The sequence below is a fragment of the Mustelus asterias genome, chromosome 10 (genome assembly GCF_964213995.1).
Source record: "Mustelus asterias chromosome 10, sMusAst1.hap1.1, whole genome shotgun sequence".
Taxonomy (NCBI): Eukaryota; Metazoa; Chordata; class Chondrichthyes; order Carcharhiniformes; family Triakidae; genus Mustelus; species Mustelus asterias.
Genome location: NC_135810.1, coordinates 100,494,907 through 100,516,970, shown reverse-complemented (window position 1 = coordinate 100,516,970; position 22,064 = coordinate 100,494,907). Strand labels below are relative to the sequence as shown.

General features: G+C 44.9%; 1 protein-coding gene across 1 annotated transcript in view; it reads right to left on the bottom strand.

The window, feature by feature from the left end:
- The window catches only part of cog6 (component of oligomeric golgi complex 6), a 148,488-nt gene that overhangs the window by 104,670 nt on the left and 21,754 nt on the right, over window positions 1-22,064 (bottom strand). The window contains exon 4 of the mRNA XM_078222309.1: window positions 14,575-14,633. Within this exon, the coding sequence (XP_078078435.1) occupies window positions 14,575-14,633 (59 nt within the window). The remainder of the gene's footprint in view (window positions 1-14,574; window positions 14,634-22,064) is intronic.

Genomic DNA, 22,064 nt, shown 5'->3' with positions numbered 1-22,064 from the left:
TGGTGAGGCCGCAGCTGGAATACTGTGTGCAGTATTGGTCCCCTTATATGAGGAAGGATATATTGGCATTGGAGGGAGTGCAGAGAAGGTTCACCAGGTTGATACCGGAGATGAGGGGTTTGGATTATGAGGAGAGGCTGAGGAGATTGGGTTTGTACTCGTTGGAGTTTAGAAGGATGAGGGGGGATCTTATGGAGACTTATAAGATAATGCGGGGGCTGGATAGGGTGGAGGCGGAGAGATTCTTTCCACTTAGTAAGGAAGTTAAAACTAGAGGACACAGCCTCAAAATAAAGGGGGGTCGGTTTAAGACAGAGTTGAGGAGGAACTTCTTCTCCCAGAGGGTGGTGAATCTCTGGAATTCTCTGCCCACTGAGGTGGTGGAGGCTACCTCGCTGAATATGTTTAAAGCGCGGATGGATGGATTCCTGAGCGGTAAGGGAATTAAGGGTTATGGGGATCAGGCGGGTAAGTGGTACTGATCCACATCAGATCAGCCATGATCTTACTGAATGGCGGGGCAGGCTCGAGGGGCTAGATGGCCTACTCCTGCTCCTATTTCTTATGTTCTTATGTGAAGGCCGCCTTGGAGAAGGCCATCCCCACACCCCCACTTCTTGCCTTCAAACAACCGCACAACCTCAAACAGACCATTGTCCGCAGCAAACTACCCAGCCTTCAGGAGAACAGTGACCACGACACCACACAACCCTGCCACAGCAACCTCTGCAAGACGTGCTGGATCATCGACACAGATGCCATCATCTCACGTGAGAACACCATCCACCAGGTACACGGTACATACTCTTGCAACTCGGCCAACGTTGTCTATCTGATACGCTGCAGGAAAGGATGTCCCGAGGCATGGTACATTGGGGAAACTATGCAGACGCTGTGACAACGGATGAATGAACACCGCTCGACAATCACCAGGCAAGACTGTTCCCTTCCTGTTGGGGAGCACTTCAGCGGTCACGGGCATTCGGCCTCTGATATTCGGGTAAGCGTTCTCCAAGGCGGCCTTCACGACACACGACAGCACAGAGTCGCTGAGCAGAAACTGATAGCCAAGTTCCGCACACACGAGGATGGCCTCAACCGGGATATTGGGTTCATGTCACACTATTTGTAACCCCCACAGCTTGCCTGGATCTGCAGAGTTTCACTGGCTGTCTTGTCTGGAGACAATACACATCTTTTTAGCCTGTCTTGATGCTCTCTCCACTCACGTTATTTGTATCTTAAAGACTTGATTAGCTGTAAGTATTCGCATTCCAACCATTATTCATGTAAATTGAGTCTGTGTCTTTATATGCCCTGTTTGTGAACAGAATTCCCAATCACCTGAAGAAGGGGCTTGGAGCTCCGAAAGCTTGTGTGGCTTTTGCTACCAAATAAACCTGTTGGACTTTAACCTGGTGTTGTTAAACTTCTTACTGTATCTCATAAGAACATAAGAAATAGGAGCAGGAGTAGGCCATCTAGCCCCTCGAGCCTGCCCCGCCATTCAATAAGATCATGGCTGATCTGACGTGGATCAGTACCACTTACCCGCCTGATCCCCATAACCCTTAATTCCCTTACCGATCAGGAATCCATCCATCCGCGCTTTAAACATATTCAGCGAGGTAGCCTCCACCACCTCAGTGGGCAGAGAATTCCAGAGATTCACCACCCTCTGGGAGAAGAAGTTCCTCCTCAACTCTGTCTTAAACCGACCCCCCTTTATTTTGAGGCTGTGTCCTCTAGTTTTAACTTCCTTACTAAGTGGAAAGAATCTCTCCGCCTCCCCCCTATCCAGCCCCCGCATTATCTTATAAGTCTCCATAAGATCCCCCCTCATCCTTCTAAACTCCAACGAGTACAAACCCAAACTCCTCAGCCTCTCCTCATAATCCAAACCCCTCATCTCCGGTATCAACCTGGTGAACCTTCTCTGCACTCCCTCCCATGCCAATATATCCTTCCTCATATAAGGGGACCAATACTGCACACAGTATTCCAGCTGCGGCCTCACCAATGCCCTGTACAGGTGCATCAAGACATCCCTGCTTTTATATTCTATCCCCCTCGCGATATAGGCCAACATCCCATTTGCCTTCTTGATCACCTGTTGTACCTGCAGACTGGGCTTTTGCATCTCATGCACAAGGACCCCCACGTCCCTTTGCACGGTAGCATGTTTTAATTTGTTTCCATTGAGATAGTAATCCCATTTGTTATTATTTCCTCCAAAGTGTATAACCTCGCATTTATCAACGTTATACTCCATTTGCCACCACCCTCATAGAAGACAGAGGGTGGTGATGGATGGAAAATTTTCAGACTGGAGGCCAGTTACCAGCGGTGTACCACAGGGATCAGTGCTGGGTCCTAGTAAAGTTTCCAGATCACGTAATAGAACAGAGGGTATAGAAGGTGGCAGGAATCTAACCTCAGGCAGAGTAAAAAAGGTGACAAGCATGAGAAGGGAGGTGGTCAACACAGTGCAAGGAGATGGTCTGGGGAAGAATAACGAGTCTGTGACAGGAAGGGACAGAGCATGCAAACAAAGGAATGCACTAACAAATCGGGTCCAGGTAAGAAAGACTAACATAAAGCCACTTTACCTGAATGCACGTAGCATTCGAAATAAAGTGAATGAGTTGACGGCACAAATCAGTACAAATGGGTATGATCTAGTGGCCATTACAGAACCGTGGTTGCAGGGTAACCAGGACTGGGAACTAAATATCTAGGGGTATCAGACAATTCGGAAGGATAGACAGGAGGGAAAAGGAGGTGGGGTAGCTCTGTTAATTAAGGATATCAGGGCGGTAGTGAGAGACGATATAGGCTCTAAGGAGCAAAATGTGAAATCAATGTGGGTGGAGATAAGGAATAGTAAGGGGAAAAAGTCACTGGTGGGCGTAGTCTATAGGCCCCCAAATAATAACTTCAAGGTGGGGCGGGCTATAAACAAACAAATAACAGATGCATGTAAAAATGGAACAGCAATAATCATGGGGGATTTTAACCTCCTTATTGATTGGTCAACTCAAGTCGGACGTGGTGGACTTGAGGAAGAGTTCTTAGAATGCTGTCGCGATAGTTTCCTCGAACAGTATGTTACAGAACCTACGAGGGAGCAAGCTATCTTGGATCTAATGAGACAGGTAAAATTAATGATCTCCTTGTGAGGGATCCTCTTGGAATGAGTGATCACAATATGGTTGAATTTCTAATACAGATGGAGGGTGAGAAAGTAGGGTCCCAAACCAGTGTCCTCTGCTTGAACAAGGGGGATTACAATAGGATGAGGGCGGAGTTGGCTAATGTAGACTGGGAACACAGACTAATTGGTGGGACAGTTGAGGAACAGTGGAGGGTTTTTAAGGAGATTTTTCTCAGTACTCAGCAAAAATATATTCCAGTGAAAAAGAAGGAATGTAAGAAAAGGGATAACCAGCCGTTGATAACTAAGGAAATAAAGGAGAGTATCAAATTAAAAACCAATGCATACAGAGTGGCCAAAATTAGTGGGGAACTAGAAGATTGGGAAGGCTTTAAAAAGCAACAAAGAACGACTAAGAAAGCAATAAAGAAAGGAAAGATAGATTATGAAAGTAAGCTAGCACAAAATATAAAAACTGATAGTAAAAGCTTTTACAAATATATAAAACGGAAAAGAGTGGCTAAAGTAAATGTTGGTCCCTTAGAAGATGAGAAGGGGGATTTAATAATAGGAAACGAGGAAATGGCCGAGGCCTTAAACAAGTTTTTTGTGCCAGTCTTCACAGTAGAGGACACAAATAGCATACCAATAATTGACGGTCATGGGACTGTAGGGGGTGAGGACCTTAAAACGATCACTATTACTAAAGAGGTAGTGCTCGGTAGGCTAATGGGACTAAAGGTAGACAAGTCCCCTGGTCCGGATGGAATGCATCCCAGGGTACTAAAAGAAATGGCAGAAGAAATAGCAAATGCATTAGTTGTAATTTATCAAAATTCACTGGACTCTGGGGAGGTGCCAGCTGATTGGAAAACAGCTAATGTAATGCTACTGTTTAAAGAAGGAGGTAGACAAAAGGCAGGTAACTACAGGCCGGTTAGCTTAACATGCGTAGTTGGGAAAATGCTGGAATCTATCACTAAGGAAGAAATAGCAGGACACCTGGAAAAGATTGGTTCAATCAAGCAGACGCAGCATGGATTCATGAAGGGAAAATCATGATTGACTAACTTACTGGAATTTTTTGAGGATATAACGAGTGCGGTTGACAGAGGGGAACCGGTGGATGTGATATATTTAGATTTCCAGAAGGCATTCGATAAGGTGCCTCACAAAAGGTTGCTGCATAAGATAAAGGTACACGGAGTTGGGGGTAAAGTGCTGGCGTGGAGTGAGGATTGGCTATCTAACAGAAAGCAGAGAGTCGGAATAAATGGGTGCTTTTCCGGTTGGCAATCAGTGACTAGTGGCGTGCCGCAGGGATCGGTGCTGGGGCCTCAACTATTTACCATACACATAGACGATTTGGAGGAGGGGACCGAGTGTAGGGTAACAAAGTTTGCGGATGACACAAAAAGATGAGTGGGAAAGCAAATTGCGTGGAGGACACAGAGAGTCTGCAGAGAGATTTGGTTAGGCTAAGTGAGTGGGCAAGGATCTGGCAGATGGAGCATAACGTTGGTAAGTGTGAGGTTATCCGCTTTGGAAGGAATAATAGTAAAATGGACTATTATTTAAACGGTGAAAAATTACAACATGCTACTGTGCAGAGGGACCTGGGGGTCCTTGTGCATGAATCACAAAAACTCAGTTTGCAGGTGCAGCAGGTAATCAAGAAGGCAAATGGAATGTTGGCTTTTATCGCGAGAGGGATGGAGTATAAAAGCAGGGAGGTCATGCTGCAACTGTGCAGGGTACTGGTGAGGCCGCACCGAGAGTACTGTGTACAATTTTGGTCCCCTTATTTAAGAAAGGATATATTAGCTTTGGAGGGGGTACAGAGAAGGTTCACCAGGTTGATTCCGGAGTTGAGGGGGTTAGCTTATGAGGTGTGATTGAGTAGACTGGGCCTGTACTCATTGGAGTTTAGAAGGTTGAGGGGAGATCTTATAGAGACATATAAGATAATGAAAGGGCTAGACAGGGTAGAAGCAGCGAGGTTATTTCCACTTACAATGGAAACAAGAACTAGGGGGCATAGCCTCAAAATACGGGGGAGTCAATTTAGAACAGAGTTGAGGAGGAACTTCTTCTCCCAGGGGGTAGTAAATCTTTGGAATTCTCTGCCCAATGAAGCAGTAGAGGCTACCTCGTTAAATGTGTTTAAGTCACAGATAGATAGATTTTTAACCATTAAGGGAATTAAGGGTTATGGGGAGCGGGCGGGTAAGTGGAACTGAACCCACTATCAGATCAGCCATGATCTTATTGAATGGCGGAGCAGGCTTGAGGGGCTAGATGGCCTACACCTGCGCCTATTTCTTATGTTCTTATGTCCTCTGCTTTTTGTGATTTTTATCAATGACTTGGAGGAGGGGGCCGAAGGGTGGATCAGTAAATTTGCTGATGACGCCAAGATTGGTGGAGTAGTGGATGAGGTGGAGGGCTGTTGTAGGCTGCAAAGAGACATTGATAGGATGCAGAGTTGGGCCGACAAATGGCAGATGGAGTTTAACCCTGATAAGTGCGAGGTGATTCATTTTGGTAGGACAAATTTGAATGCGGATTACAGGGTCGACGGTAGGGTTCTAAGGAATGTAGAGGAACAGAGAGATCTTGGGGTTCTTGTCCACAGATCTCTGAAAGTTGCCATTCAGGTGGATAGAGCCGTGAAGAAGGCCTATAGTGTGTTAGCGTTTATTAACAGGGGGCTTGAGTTTAAGAGCCGTGGGGTTATGCTGCAACTGTACAGGACCTTGGTGAGACCACATTTGGAATATTGTGTGCAGTTCTGGTCACCTCACTAGAAGAAGGATGTGGAAGCATTGGAGAGAGTGCAAAGGAGATTTACCAGGATGCTGCCTGGTTTGGAGAGTAGGTCATATGAGGAAAGGTTGAGGGAGCTAGGGCTTTTCTCTTTAGAGCGGAGGAGGTTGAGAGGCGACTTAATAGAGGTTTATAAGATGATGAGGGGGATAGATAGAGTGGACGTTCAGAGACTATTTCCTCGAGTGGATGTAGCTGTTACTAGGGGGCATAACTATAAAGTTCATGGTGGGAGATATAGGAGGGATGTCCGAGGTAGGTTCTTTACTCAGAGAGTGGTTGGGGTGTGGAATGGACTGCCTGCTGTGATAGTGGAGTCGGACACTTTAGGAACTTTCAAGCGGTTATTGGATAGGCACATGGAGCACACCAGAATGATACGGAGTGGGATAGCTTGATCTTGGTTTTGGACAAAGTTTGGCACAACATCGAGGGCTAAAGGGCCTGTACTGTGCTGTACTGTTCTATGTTCTACACATAGTAAATATTTCTGAAAATTCTGAGATTCATACACAATAAATGTAACAAGGTACAGGAACTACTTAAGTTTATATAATTTAAAAAGAGCAACGTAATTCATTTTATTCCAGGCCCAAACTGTCGTTCAGTGGATTTGATGGGATTTATTTCAAGTTAGATTAGTATTTGAACATAATATGATTTTAAATTTTCAATTTAAAGTTTCCAATTTCTGTATTTGACTTAGTAATTTGATTCTTTCTTGCTAACATACAGCAGAAGGATAAATACCTGTACAGCAACTCCTACACAAATAGTGTGACATTTTATGAAACTACAGGCCAATTGCATTAACATCTGTTTGAGGAAAAGTGGCTGGAATCTATCATTAAGGAGGTTATAGCGGGGCACATCAAAAATCTCAATGCAATCTCGCAGTCAACATGGTTTTGCGAAAGGGAAAACATGATTGACTAATTCATTAGAGTTTTTTGAGGAAGTAAAAAATAATGTGAATGAAGGGGAACTTGTGGATGTACTGTACTCAGATTTCCAGAAGGCATTTGACAAGGTGCCACATCTATGGTTACTACGTAAAATAAGAACTCATGGTGTAGGGGTAACATATAAGCATGGATAGAGGAATGGAATATAAAAGTAGGGATGTTTTGCTACAGCATTGGTGAGAATACATCTGGAGTATTGTATACAGTTTTGGTCTTCTTAATTAAGAACAGACAGAAATACTTCAGAAACAGCTCAGAGAAGGTTCACTTGATTGATAACTGGGATGGGGGAGTTACCTGAACAAAGGTTGGACTGTATCCATTGGGGTTTAGAAGAATGAAAGATGATCTCACTGAAACAAATATGATCCTGAGGGGACTTGACAGACTGGATGCTGAAAGGAGGTTTCCCCTGTGGAAGAGACTAGGACAAGGGGACACAGTTAAAAAATAAACTAACCAATCTCCCATTTAAGAAAAAGGCAAGAAGATTTTTTTTTCTCTCAGAGGGTAGTGAGTCTTTGGAAGTCTCTTCCCCAGAGTAGTAGTAGAGGCAGGATCAGTGAATATTTTTAAGGCAGAGGTAGATAGATTCTTGACTAACAAGGGAATTAAAGGTTTTCGGGAGTTGGTGGAGTGTGAAGTTAAGGCCAAAATCTTGCTGAGTGCTGTAAAAGGCTCGAGGAGCTGAATTAACCAAACCTGCTCCTAATTTGTGAATTCATAAAAATGAGCGTCACTTTCACACTTCAAATTGATTGCATTCCCAAAAGCACTGATATTGCGCTTGTGTTTTCAATTATTCTCAGTATGAAACTAACAAGAAAACCTGTAGTGCAGAAAGAGAACGGTTGATCAGTAGTCACAGAGCTGTAAGAAAATAACAAATAACTTAATTTACAGAATAAATGAGTATTATCTGTTAGACACTGAGGAACTTATTGGTTAATACATTACTCCAGCATTTCATTCAACCACTCTCAATAGTTTATCTTCTTTGGAATATTAGCTGAGTTTGGGAATGAGAATTGTAATCAGTAGTTGACAGCTACCCTAAAGGTAAAAAAATTATGCACTGCAAGCCAGCAGAGCTCTGATGGTCTGTAGATTATGCCACTTAATCTCTGTTTCAGTAAATCTGATGAAACAAACCACAAATGCATACGTCCATTTTTTTCTTTGCTCCTGAAGTTAAGAGTTACAAAGTCCAGAACAAGCCCCTGGCAAAATCCTCTCATAGAATCATAGATCCTACAGTGCAGAAGGAGGCCATTCGGCCCATCGAGTCTACACCGACCACAATTCCACCCAGGCCCTATCCCCATAACGCCATGCATTTACGCTAGCAGTTACCCACTGACACGAAGGGGCAATTTAGCACGGCCAGTCAACCTAACCCTCACATCTTTGGAGTGTGGGAGGAAACCGGAGCACCTGGAGGAAACCCACACAGACACGGGGAGAGAATGTGCAGATTCCACACAGACAGTGACCCAAGCCGGGAATCGAACCCGGGTCCCTGGCGCTCTGAGGTAGCAGTGCTAACCACTGTGCCGCCTTGCCGCCCCATTTCATCATTATTTATTTTTGAAACAAATGACATTTTGGAAGATGAGCAGTTTTCACAGAAAAATCAGACAGCCAAAACTTACTTTTATGCTGGTGTGGAAACATGGTCTCGTACAACTCTGATCTAGATCTGTTATGAACGGTAGTCAGAATGTTTTTTTTATCCTTTTCACCCTGTCTCCTTTAACACTGGTTTTAGCAAATCTTTCTGTTTTAAGATAATATAAAACAACAAGACTGGCACTTTAAGGATCAGCAGCTCCATACAGACAATGATTGGGGATTTGTCACAATTCAAATCAGAAAGAGCATACCTATTCCAACATCTATTTATGATTTATTCAGTCACTTTAAGTTTGGTTACTGCACGCTGGGAGAGAATCTTTATTGTTTCGACTTAGTTGATACTGCTGACTTTCATCATCCACATATTGGAGCAAATACAAACCTTCATTTCAAAGGCATTACTTTTCTGCAAATGCGCTCATATTGCATAGCAAGAGAAACCATTTAATGTAGTCTGATGCTTTGTATCAAAAGTAAATCAAGGCAAAGCAATGAGTTTAGATCTAGAGTCGGGAATGAGTTCAGGGAACCAGAACCTGAATTTGACAAGCTTCACTCAGCAGTGAAAGACATTGCATTTTTAGTATTCCAGATTTAAACTTTAAGAGAATCATCATAGAAATCATCATAGAAACCCTACAGTGTAGAAGGAGGCCATTCGGCCCATTGAGTCTGCACCAACCACAATCCCACCCAGACCCTACCCCCACATATTTACCCACTAATCCACGCATCTCAGGACACTAAGGGGCAATTTTTAACCTGGCCAATCAACCTAACCCGCACATCTTTGGTATCTTTGGTATCAAAAAGCATATTCCATGCAGCAAGTCCCACCTCAAGTTATCTTGTATTACAACTACAGCATCTAATCCCCAAAGTAATCGCTAGCATATGGAAACTTCATAGAATCATAGGAACCCTACAGTACAGAAAGAGGCCATTCGGCCCATCGAGTCTGCACCGACCACAATCCCACCTAGGCCCCACTCCCATATCCCTACATATTTTACCCACTAATCCCCCTAACCTACGCATCTCAGGACACTAAGGGGCAATTTTAGCATGGCCAATCAACCTAACCCGCACATCTTTGGACTGTGGGAGGAAACCGGAGCACCCGGAGGAAACCCACGCAGACACGAGGAGAATGTGCAAACTCCACACAGACAGTGACCACAGACAGTGACCCAAGCCGGGAATCGAACCCAGGTCCTTGGAGCTGTGAAACAGCAGTGTGAACCACTGTGCTACCGTGCCGCCCACGAAACTTATGCAAAAGTATAACAAGGAAATGTCACACCTGTGTTTTGTAGCAAAGTACCCCACCAAAATTGAAGTTAATGTGAATCAAAGGGAAGACTCCAGTGACTGGACTCCGAACACAATGGAAATTTATCATGGCTGTTGGCGGTCATTCAACATACTCTCAGAACATTGCTGGACAAGTTCCTCACAGAGGTGTCCTCTGCCCAACTCTTTAATTACAATATCATAAACTTCAACTTTAAGTCTGGAGTGAGACTTTACAATGATAATTCCACAGCATCCAGCTGCCTTCATATTTACTCTGATTGTAAACAGTCTTCACAAAGACCTGGACACAATTCAGGCTTGGGCTGACAAGTGGCAATTAAGATTTATACCGCATAACTGCGAGGCAATGACCAGTCTAAACAAGTCTTATCTTCGCTGAACTTTAAAGGTACCACCACTTCTGACACCCAATAACACCTTGAGGATCAGCAGAAATTTACCTGGACCAGCCAAATTAACAATTTGTCTACAAGGACTGAGTCTGGATGATTTACCATGACTGGTTCACCTCCTGGCTACTCAACGTGCGTATATAACATACAAAAGCTCAAATGGTGAGCGTGATGGAATTCTCATTACTCACTTGGATGAGTGGCAGCTGCAACTATACTCAAACCTGAAACTATCCAGGAGAGAATTGTTTGCTTGATTGGCTCCCCAGTCACTCAAATCACGATACATTCCTTCATTACCAGCACTATAACAGCTATTTCTTTACTTCTTATAGGATGCGCTACAGAAACTCACTAAGCTTCACTGAATCACATAATACAGAAGGAGACCATCCATCTGGCTCAATGAGCCTGTGTCATTTGTTTGAAAGAGCTATCAAACTTGTGGCAATGCCAACAGCACCTCCTTTGCCTAGAGAGCTAACCACCAGATTTACAGGAAATATAATGCAGTGGAAACCTCCAAATTCGTCCTCCAAATCCATATCAACCTGATGGACACAATCTGTCATTCCTCCATTTGCTGCTTGGTCAATGTTGTGGAACTCCCTAACCACCACTGTACGAGTAGCCCAGGAACTACAAGGAAATCAAGAAGAAAGCTCACCAACACCTTCCCATGATAACTAGGGATCGGTCATAAAAAGGCAAAAAATATATAATAGAACATAACAGGTTTTACAATGGTCACGATGAATTCCTTAGTTCCAGCATTTACTGTTGAGAAAGGCATGGATGTTACGGAACTTGGGGAAATAAATAGTCATAGAGGTTTACAGCATGGAAACAGGCCCTTTGGCCCAACTTGTCCATGCTGCCCTTTTTTCTTTAAACCCATAAGCTAATCCCAATTGCCCACATTTGGCCCATATCCCTCTATACCCATCTTACCCATGTAACTATCTAAATGCTTTTTAAAAGACAAAATTGTACCCGCTTCTACTACGACCTCTGGCAGCTTGTTCCAGACACTCTCCACCCTTTGTGTGAAAGAATTGCCCCTCTGGACACTTTTGTATCTCTCCTCTCTCACCTTAAACCTATGCCCTCTATTTTTAGACTCCCCTACCTTTGGGAAAAGATATTGACTATCTAGCTGATCTGTGCCTCTCATTATTTTATAGACCTCTATAAGATCACCCCTCAGCCTCCTACGCTCCAGAGAAAAAAGTCCCAGTCGATCCAGCCTCTCCTTATAACTCAATCCATCAAGTCCCGGTAGCATCCTAGTAAATCTTTTCTGCTCTCTTTCTAGTTTATAATAGGGTGACCAGAATTGCACACAGTATTCCAAGTGTGGCCTTACCAATGTCTTGTACAACTTCAACAAGACATTCCAACTCCTGTATTCAGTGTTCTGACCGATGAAACCAAGCATGCCGAATGCCTTCTTCACCACTCTGTCCACCCGTGACTCCACTTTCAAGGAGCTATGAACATGTACCCCTAGATCTCTTTGTTCTGTAACTCTCCCCAACGCCCTACCATTAACTGAGTAAGTCCTGCCCTAGTTCAATCTACCAAAATGCATCACCTCGCATTTCTCTAAATTAAACTCCATCTGCCATTCGTCAGCCCGCTGGCCCAATTGATCAAGATCCCGTTGCAATTGAGATAACTTTCTTCACTGTCCACTATGTCACCAATCTTAGTGTCATCTGCAAACTTACTAACCATGCCTCCTATATTCTCATCCAAATCATTAATATAAATGACAAATAACAGTGGACCAAACACTGATTACTGAGGCACACCGCTGGTCACAGGCCTCCAGTTTGAAAAACAACTCTCTACAACTGCCCTCTGGCTTCTGTCAAGAAGCCAATTTTGTATCCATTTAGATACCTCACCCTGAATCCCGTGAGATTTAACCTTATGCAACAACCTACCATGCGGTACCTTGTCAAAGGCCTGATGTCTTGAGGAGTGTACATATTACAGAGAAGGAGGTGCTGGAAGTCTTAAAGCGCACCAAGGTAGATAAATCCCTGGGACCTGATGAAGTATATCCTAGGACGCTGTGGGAGACTAGGGAGGAAATTGCAGGTCCCCTAACAGAGATATTTGAATCATCGGCTGCCACAGGTGAGGTGCCTGAAGATTGGAAGGTGGCAAATGTTGTGCCTTTGTTTAAGAAGGGCCGCAGGGAAAAGCCTGGGAACTACAGGCCGGTGAGCCTAACGCCTGTGGTGGGTAAGTTATTAGAGGGTATTATGAGAGGCAGGATCTACAAGCATTTTGAGAGGCAAGGACTGATTAGGGACAGTCAGCATGGCTTTGTGAGTGGAAAATCATGTCTCACAAATTTGATGTGTTTTTTGAAAGGGTAAGAAGGTAGATGAGGGCAGTGCAGTCACGTTGTCTACATGGACTTTAGCAAAGCCTTTGACAAGGTACTGCATAATGGGTTGTTGCACAAGGTTAAATCTCATAGGTTCCAGGGTAAGGTAGCCAATTGGGTACATAATTGGCTTGTTGACAGAAGATAGAGGGTAGTTGTAGAGAGTTTTTCAAACTGGAGGCTTGTGACCAGTGGTGTGCTTCAGGGATTGGTGCTGGGTCCACTGTTATTTGTCATTCATATTAATGATTTGGATGAGAATTTAATTGGCATGGTTAGTAAGTTTGCAGATGACACCAAGATTGGTGGCACAGTGGACAGTAAAGAAGGTTATCTAGGATTGCAACGGGATTTTGATCAATTGGGCCAGTGGGCTGATGAATGGCAGATGAAGTTTAATTTAGATAAATGCGAGGTGATGCATTTTGGTAGATTGAACCAGGACTTACTCAGTTAATGATAGGGCGTCGGGAAGAGTTATAGAACAAAGAGATCTTGGGGTACAGGTTCTTAGCCCCTTGAAAGTGGAGTCACAGGTGGACAGGGTGGTGAAGAAGGTATTCGGCATGCTTGGTTTCATTGGTCAGAACATTGAATACATGTTGAAGTTGTACAAGAGATTGGTAAGGCCACACTTGGAATACTGTGTACAGTTCTGGTCATCCTATTATAGAAAGGATATTATTAAATTAGAAAGAGTGCAGAAGAGATTTACTAGGATGCTACCGGGACTTAATGGTTTGAGTTATAAGGAAGGGCTGGATAGACTGGGACTTTTTTCTCTGGAGCATAGGAGGCTTAGGGATGATCTTATAGTGGTCTATAAAATAATGAGCGGCATAGATAAGGTAGACAGTCAACATCTTTTCCCAAAGGTACGGTAGTCAAAAACTAGAGGACATAGGTTTAAGGTGAGAGAGGAGAAATACAAAAGGGTCCAGAGGGGCAATTTTTTCACACAGAGGGTGGTGTGTCTGGAACGAGCTGCCAGAGGTAGTAGTAGAGGTGGGTAAAATTTTGTCTTTTAAAAAGCATTTAGACAGTTACATGGGTAAGATGGTATAGAGGGATATGAGCCAAACGCAGGCAATTGGGATTAACTTAGTGGTAAAACCGAGCAGCATGGACAAGTTGGGCGAAGGGCCTATCTCCATGCTGTAAACCTCTATGATTCTATAATCATAATACGAAAAACAGATGGGTAATTCAGAAAGGTAGGCTAGATTAAACATTGGTATTCTCCTGCCCAAAGCATTACTGGGCCATTGTGTGTGAATATGTAGAACTGATTCAAATAAATCTGTTTCTGTTTTTCTAATCATTGGTGCTTTGGGACTTGCCTCACTCATGATTGTGACCATACAAAGAAATGGCAGCAAATGACAGTGTTTCACAGCATCACTCTAGCTCTACTACTAATACTTAGAGGAATTCACTCTCTCTGCCTCACCATCAGGAGTGTCACTAGCTCTGATTTAGCATACCAAACTGTCAAAGTCAAGGAAGCCTTCAGCGACAGCACTATGGATGCAGATAACCTTTGACTGACTAGTTCTTGTGCATTGACAATCACCAACATCATCCAGCTGTCTTAGAAAAAACAAAAACAAATTCCAAAGGAAACTTAAAACATTAAAACAAAAAGTGATTAAAGGCACCCTGAGTCCTCACAGTGCCCACCAGGCATGGCGGGGCCTGGACTGAGCCAGTGGATACCATATTGTCCCTCTCCAAGGACACCCGGGAAACACAGATTATAGTGCACAGGAATTTCGACTGGATATTCAGAGCAGCAATGATATGCAGTGCTGAACATATCTTTAAAGAACTAAACATAAGAAGCCCCCAATAGCTTCCGGCCTGGAAATGACGTGCATTACTTACTTTTCAGATTGAAGCTTAGTAGTTTTAATAATCAGATCTTGTGTCTGTTCCTTTGCTAGCTGGAAATTAAAACAGAAAAGATGTGTTTTACTGTTAGGAACCGGAGGAAAGTCAAATATATCCAAGATCTTCGGATAACACATCAACAATTCTTACACAAATAGATATTTTACTCATAAACCTTATACAAATCTAAGTCAAGAGTGAAAGTTACATTCAACACATTTGATTTTTCCAGCCAGATTACAGCTTTAATCTTCTCCCTACTCACATCTCGTTCAAAGGGGAGGGAATGGATAACCTGCTCCCAGACTTACGTGACTGGCATTCTGAAAATTGCATTAGGTTATGTCAGAACAAACCAGGATGACTGTCTTCCAAATTTGAAATAGTAACTACTGTGGTCTCCAACGAGCAACAGCACCAAAAATCAAAACTCACCCGTGGAATTTTGGCAAGTTCCCGTGTTCCATTATCTGGCACTCCTCACAACTCCCCTCTCCCTCCTAATCCCCCTTTCCATCTGTGTCTACTCCTGGAAAGTAACTTACAATGGCACTTCCAAATTCCCAACTGCCTAACCTTTAGCCCTCCATTCACTTTGACATATCTGCTTAACTGAACCTTCACCGAGACCTTTAATTTCTCTGTCCTCACTAAAACTAATACACTTGCCTAATCCATTCCCCATGGTACAAGCTGTATCTTAGCTCCCTGAGATCTAAGGAACAAAGACTTGAACATTTATGGCAGTTGTTTGGGCGAAATCAAAGAAAATACCTGACTTCCCTTTTCAACAAGTCCTCTTTTTAAACCAGGCTCCCATGCCTCCTGTATTGCTACCGCTAACAAAATGAATTCATGGACTTCTTTGTCGCTAAGATTTAGACCACTTGTTCAACTATTTCTGCTGCTTCCCTCCCTTCCCCGGCGCACCAAAGCAAACTTTCCCAAGGTCAATGAGCATTCATTAATCTTCTTCTTAGGCAGCCCCTCAGGATCAAAGATAACTTACTTCTACACTAAAAATTAGTTCTTAGGTGACTGAAGAATGCAATGTGGGTCCTACAATCTCTATCACACGTGGTTGGAGGAGCAGCTGGATGGGCTTCCCGGATTGCCACCCCTTTTGCTGGGTTCCACTTGCTCTCAGCAATGAAACTCAAGGTGTTCAGCTCCTTCCCAGATGCTTTTCCTCCACCTCGGGCGGTCTTATGCCAGGGATTCCCAGGTGTCGGTGGGGAAATGCACTTTTTCGAGAAGGATTTGAGGGTGGCCTTGAAGCGTTTCCTCTGCTCTCCTAGGGCTCGCTTGCTGTGTAGAACGCATGTTTTGGGAGTCTCGTGTCAGGCATGCAGACCATGTGGCTGATCAAATGTGGTCAATGCTTCAATGCTGGGAGTGTTGGCCTGTGTGGGAACAATGACATTGGTGTGCCTACCCTGTTTATGGATTAGCGGATCTTGTGGAGGTGGCACTGGTGGTTGGTCTCCAAGGTTTTGAGGTGACTGCTGTATATAGACTACATCACGGAGCCATATAGGAGAGTGGGTGTCACTACTGCTTTGTAGACGATGAGCTTGGTGGTGGGTCTGAGGTCCTGATCTTCAAATACGCTTTTCTCAGGCGACCGAAGGCTAAGCTGGCACACTGAAGGTGGTGTTGAACTTCATTGTTGATGTCTGACCATGTTGACAGTGGGCTCCCAAGGTATGGAAAGTGGTCCACGTTGTCCAAAGCCTCATCGTGGATTCTGATGACTGGGGGCCAGTGAGTTTGGTGGGGGCAGGGTGGGAGCGAACTTTTGTCTTCTGGACGTTTAGTGCAAGGCCCATGCTCTCATATGCCTCGGCAAAAGTGCTGACGATGAGGGAGTTCAGCCTCTGAGTGTGCGCAGATGTCAGCATCATCTGCATACTCTAGTTCCTATGACAGAAGATAGGATGACCTTGGATCTGCCTGCAAGCAGCGGAAGTTGAACAGATTTGCGTTTCTTCTGTAGTTTAGCTCCATTCCAGCAAGGAGCTTGCTGAGGGCGAGATGGAGCATTGCAGCAAGGAAGATCGAGAACAGTGTCAGTGTGATGACACTGCCTTGCTTCACCCAGTCTGAATGTGAATTGGGTCTGTGGTGAATCTGTTGGTCAGGATCACGGCTTGCATGTCATTTTGGATCAGGCCAAGCATGGTGACAAACTTCTGGGGGTAGCCGAAGCCAAGGAGGACGCTTCATAATCCCTTCGCGGTTGCTGATGTCGAAGGTCTTTGTGAGGTCAAAGTAGTCCACGTATAAGGGTGGATGCTCTTCCCTGCATTTCTCTTGCTGTGCGACAAAGATCATGTCCATTGTGTCCCTTAGTGGGTGAAATCTGTATTGGGACACTGGGAGGAGTTCTTCAGCCACACCGAGAACCCTTGCGATGACCTCCTCTGTGGCCGGCAGCATTCCTCTGCCACCTTTTTTGAAGATAGTCATGATTACAGCATAGAACATAGAACATAGAACATTACAGCGCAGAACAGGCCCTTCGGCCCACGATGTTGCACCGACCAGTTAAAAAAAAAAATAAAAACTGTGACCCTCCAACCTAAACCAATTTCTTTTCGTCCATGAACCTATCTACGGATCTCTTAAACGCCCCCAAACTAGGCGCATTTACAACTGATGCTGGCAGGGCATTCCAATCCCTCACCACCCTCTGGGTAAAGAACCTACCCCTGACATCGGTTCTATAACTACCCCCCCTCAATTTAAAGCCATGCCCCCTCGTGCTGGATTTCTCCATCAGAGGAAAAAGGCTATCACTATCCACCCTATCTAAACCTCTAATCATCTTATATGTTTCAATAAGATCCCCTCTTAGCCGCCGCCTTTCCAGCGAAAACAATCCCAAATCCCTCAGCCTCTCCTCATAGGATCTCCCCTCCATACCAGGCAACATCCTGGTAAACCTCCTCTGCACCCTCTCCAAAGCCTCCACATCCTTCCTGTAATGTGGGGACCAGAACTGCACACAGTACTCCAAGTGCGGCCGCACCAGAGTTGTGTACAGTTGCAACATAACGCTACGACTCCTAAATTCAATCCCCCTACCAATAAACGCCAAGACACCATATGCCTTCTTAACAACCTTATCTACTTGATTCCCAACTTTCAGGGATCTATGCACACATACACCTAGATCCCTCTGCTCCTCCACACTATTCAAAGTCCTCCCGTTAGCCCTATACTCAACACATCTGTTATTCCTACCAAAGTGAATTACCTCACACTTCTCCGCATTAAACTCCATCCGCCACCTCTCGGCCCAACTTTGCAACCTGTCTAAGTCTTCCTGCAAACTACGACACCCTTCCTCACTGTCTACCACACCACCGACTTTGGTGTCATCAGCAAATTTGCTAATCCACCCAACTATACCCTCATCCAGATCATTAATAAATATTACAAACAGCAGTGGCCCCAAAACAGATCCCTGAGGTACACCACTTGTAACCGCACTCCATGATGAATATTTACTATCAACCACCACCCTCTGTTTCCTATCCGCTAGCCAATTCCTGATCCAATTTCCTAGATCACCCCCAATCCCATACATCTGCATTTTCTGCAGAAGCCTACCATGGTGAACCTTATCAAACGCCTTACTAAAATCCATATATACCACGTCCACTGCCTTGCCCCCATCCACCTCCTTGGTCACTTTCTCAAAAAACTCAATAAGGTTAGTAAGGCACGTCCTACCTGCCACAAAACCATGCTGACTATCACCTATCAATTCATTACTCTCCAAATAACTATAAATCCTATCCCTTATAATTTTTTCCAACATCTTGCCGACAACAGAAGTGAGACTCACCGGTCTATAATTCCCGGGGAAGTCTCTGTTCCCCTTCTTAAACAATGGGACAACATTCGCTAACCTCCAATCTTCTGGTACTATACCAGAGGCCAACGACGACCTGAAGATCAGAGCCAGAGGCTCTGCAATCACTTCTCTTGCCTCCCAGAGAATCCTTGGATAAATCCCATCCGGACCAGGGGATTTATCTATTTTCAGACCCTCCAGAATATCCTGCACATCCTCCTTATCAACTGTAATACTGTCTATTCTACTCCCCTGCAACCCAGTGTCCTCCTCAGCTATATTCATGTCCCCTTGCGTGAACACCGAAGAGAAATATTGGTTCAATGCTTCACCAATCTCCTCCGGTTCCACACATAACTTCCCTCTGCCATATCTGAGATCTTCTGGCATGTTCTCCTCCTTTCACATAAGGGAAAAGTGGTTATGTATTTACACCAATAGTGCTTCTCCGCCACGTTTTAGTGCTTTGGCAGGGATTCCGTCTGCTCCTGATACCTTGTTTTTCTTTAGTTGTCGGATGGCCTTTTCTACTTTAGAACATGGAACATAGAAAAAATACTGCACAAACAGGCCCTTCGGCCCACAAGTTGCGCCGGTCATGTCCCTACCTACCTAGGCTTATACATAGGCTTACCTATAACCCTCAAGCCTATTAAGTCCCATGTACTCATCCAGAAGTCTCTTAAAAGACCCTATCGAGTTTGCCTCCACCACCACTGACGGCAGCCGATTCCACTCACCCACCACCCTCTGAGTGAAAAACTTACCCCCGACATCTCCTCTGTACCTACTCCCCAGCACCTTAAACCTGTGTCCTCTCGTAGCAGCCATTTCAGCCCTGGGAAAAAGCCTCAGAGTCCACCCGATCTATACCTCTCAACATCTTGTACACCTCTATCAGGTCACCTCTCATCCTTCGTCTCTCCAAGGAGAAAAGACCGAGCTCCCTCAACCTATCCTCAAAAGGCATGCCAACCAATCCAGGCAACATCCTTGTAAATCTTCTCTGCACCCTTCAATCATTTCCACATCCCTCCTGTAATGAAGCGACCAGAACTGAGCACAGTACTCCAAGTGGGGTCTGGCGAGGGTCCTATAAAGCTGCATCATTATCTCCCGACTCCTAAACTCAATCCCTCGATTGATGAAGGCCAGCACACCATACGCCGCCTTAACCACCTCCTCTACCTGCGAGGCCGATTTAAGAGTCCTATGGACCCGGACCCCAAGGTCCTTCTGATCCTCTGCACTGCTAAGAGTCTTACCCTTGATATTATACTCCTTCATCCCATTTGACCTGCCAAAATGGACCCTACACATTTATCCGGGTTGAAGTCCATCTGCCACTTCTCCGCCCAGTCTTGCATCCTATCTATGTCACGCTGCAGCTTCTGACATCCCTCCAACCTATTCACAACACCACCAACCTTCGTGTCGTCGGCAACCTTACCAACCCATCCCTCCACTTCCTCATCCAGGTCATTTATGAAAATGACAAACAGCAAGGGTCGTAGAACAGATCCCTGGGGCACTCCACTGGTGACCGACCTCCATTCAGAAAAAGACCCATCTACAACCACTCTCTGCCTTCTGCAGGCAAGCCAGTTCTGAATCCACAAGGCAACAGCCCCTTGGATCCCATGCCCTCTCACTTTCTCGAGAAGTCTTGCATGGGGGACCTTATCGAACACCTTGCTGAAGTCCATGTAAACCACATCTACCGCTTTTCCTTCGTCAATGTGTTTAGTCACATTTTCAAAGAACTCCACCAGGCTCGTAAGGCACGATTTGCCTTTGACAAAGCCGTGCTGACTACTTTTGAGCATACTAAACTTCTCTAAATGTTCATAAATCCTGTCCCTCAGGATCTTCTCCATCAACTTACCAACCACTGAGGTTAGACTCACCGGTCAGTAATTTCCTGGGCTATCCCTATTCCCTTTCTTGAATATAGGAACCACATCCGCAATCCTCCAATCCTCCGGAACCTCTCCCGTCTCCATCAACGACGCAAACATCATCGCCAGAGGCTCTGCAATCTCTTCCCTCGCCTCCCACAGTAACCTGGGTACATCCCATCCGGTCCCGGCGACTTATCTATCTTGATGCTATTCAAAATTTCCAACACATCCTCTTTCTTAATGTCCACATACTCAATCTTTTCAGTCCGCCTCAATCCTGTAGTACAACCACCCAGGTCTTTTTCCACCGTGAATACCGAGGTAAAATATTCATTAGGCACCTCTGCTATTTCTTTCGGTTCTGTACAGACTTTCTCACCTTCACATTTTATAGGTCCTATTCCTTCACATCTCATCCTTTTACTCTTCACATATTTATAGAACGCCTTAGGGTTCTCCTTAATCTTACCTGCCAAGGCCTTCTCGTGACGCCTTCTGGCTCTCCTAATTTCTTTCTTAAGTCCCTTCCTACAAGCCATATACTCATCTAGATCCCTATCATCGCCTAGCTCTCTGAACCTTTTGTACGCTTTCCTTTTCTTTTTGACTAGGTTCAGCGCAGCTTTCGTGCACCACGGTTCCCGTAACCTACCAAAACCTCCCTGTCTCATCGGAACGTTGTCATGCAGAACTCCCGACAAACATTCCTTGAAAATCTGCCACCTTACTTCGGTACTTTTCCTCGAGAATGCCTCCTTCCAATTTACGCCTCTAATCTCCTGCCTGATGGCTTCATATTTCCCCTTACTCCAGATAAACACTTTCCTAGCTTGCCTGATCCTATCTCTTTCCAATGTGAGCGTAAAGGAGATAGAGTTATGATCACTATCCCCAAGATGCTCTCCCACTGAGAGATCCGACACCTCTCCAGGCTCATTAGCCAGTACCAGATCGAGTACAGCCTCTCCTCTTGTAGGCTTATCCACATGCTGTGTCAGGAAACCCTCCTGAACACACCTAACAAACTCCTCCCCATCCAAACCCCTTACCCTAGGGATATTCCAATTGATGTTTGGGAAATTAAAGTCTCCCATCACGACAACCCTGTTATTACTACATCTCTCTAGGATCTGTTTCCCTATCTGCTCCTCAACATCCCTGTTACTATTGGGCGGCCTGTAGAAAACACCCAGCAAAGTTATCGACCCCTTCCCGCTCCGAACTTCCGCCCACAGAGACTCCATAGACAATCCCTCCATGGCTTCCACCTTCTCTACAGCTGTGACACTATCCCTGATCAGCAGTGCCACTCCCCCCCCCCTCTTTTGCCTCCCTCTCTGTCGTTTCTGAAACATCGGAAACCCGGCACCTGAAGTATCCAGTCCTGTCTCTGTCCCCAAGTCTCCGTAATGGCCACCACATCACACTTCCAAGCATCAATCCACACTCTAAGCTCATCCACTTTATTCACTACACTCCTGGCATTAAAATAGACACATCTCAAACCTTTGGTCTGAGCTCTCCCCTTCTCCATCACCCGTCTATTCTCCCTCTTACACTGTTTACAATCCTTCTCTATTTGCGGACTAACCTCCTCGCTCTCAGTCACCTCATCACGATTCCCCCCCCCAACTTTTCTAGTTTAAAGTCTCCCCAGTAGCCTTAGCCAACCTTCCTGCCAGGATATTGGTCCCCCTGGGATTCAAGTGCCACCCGTCTTT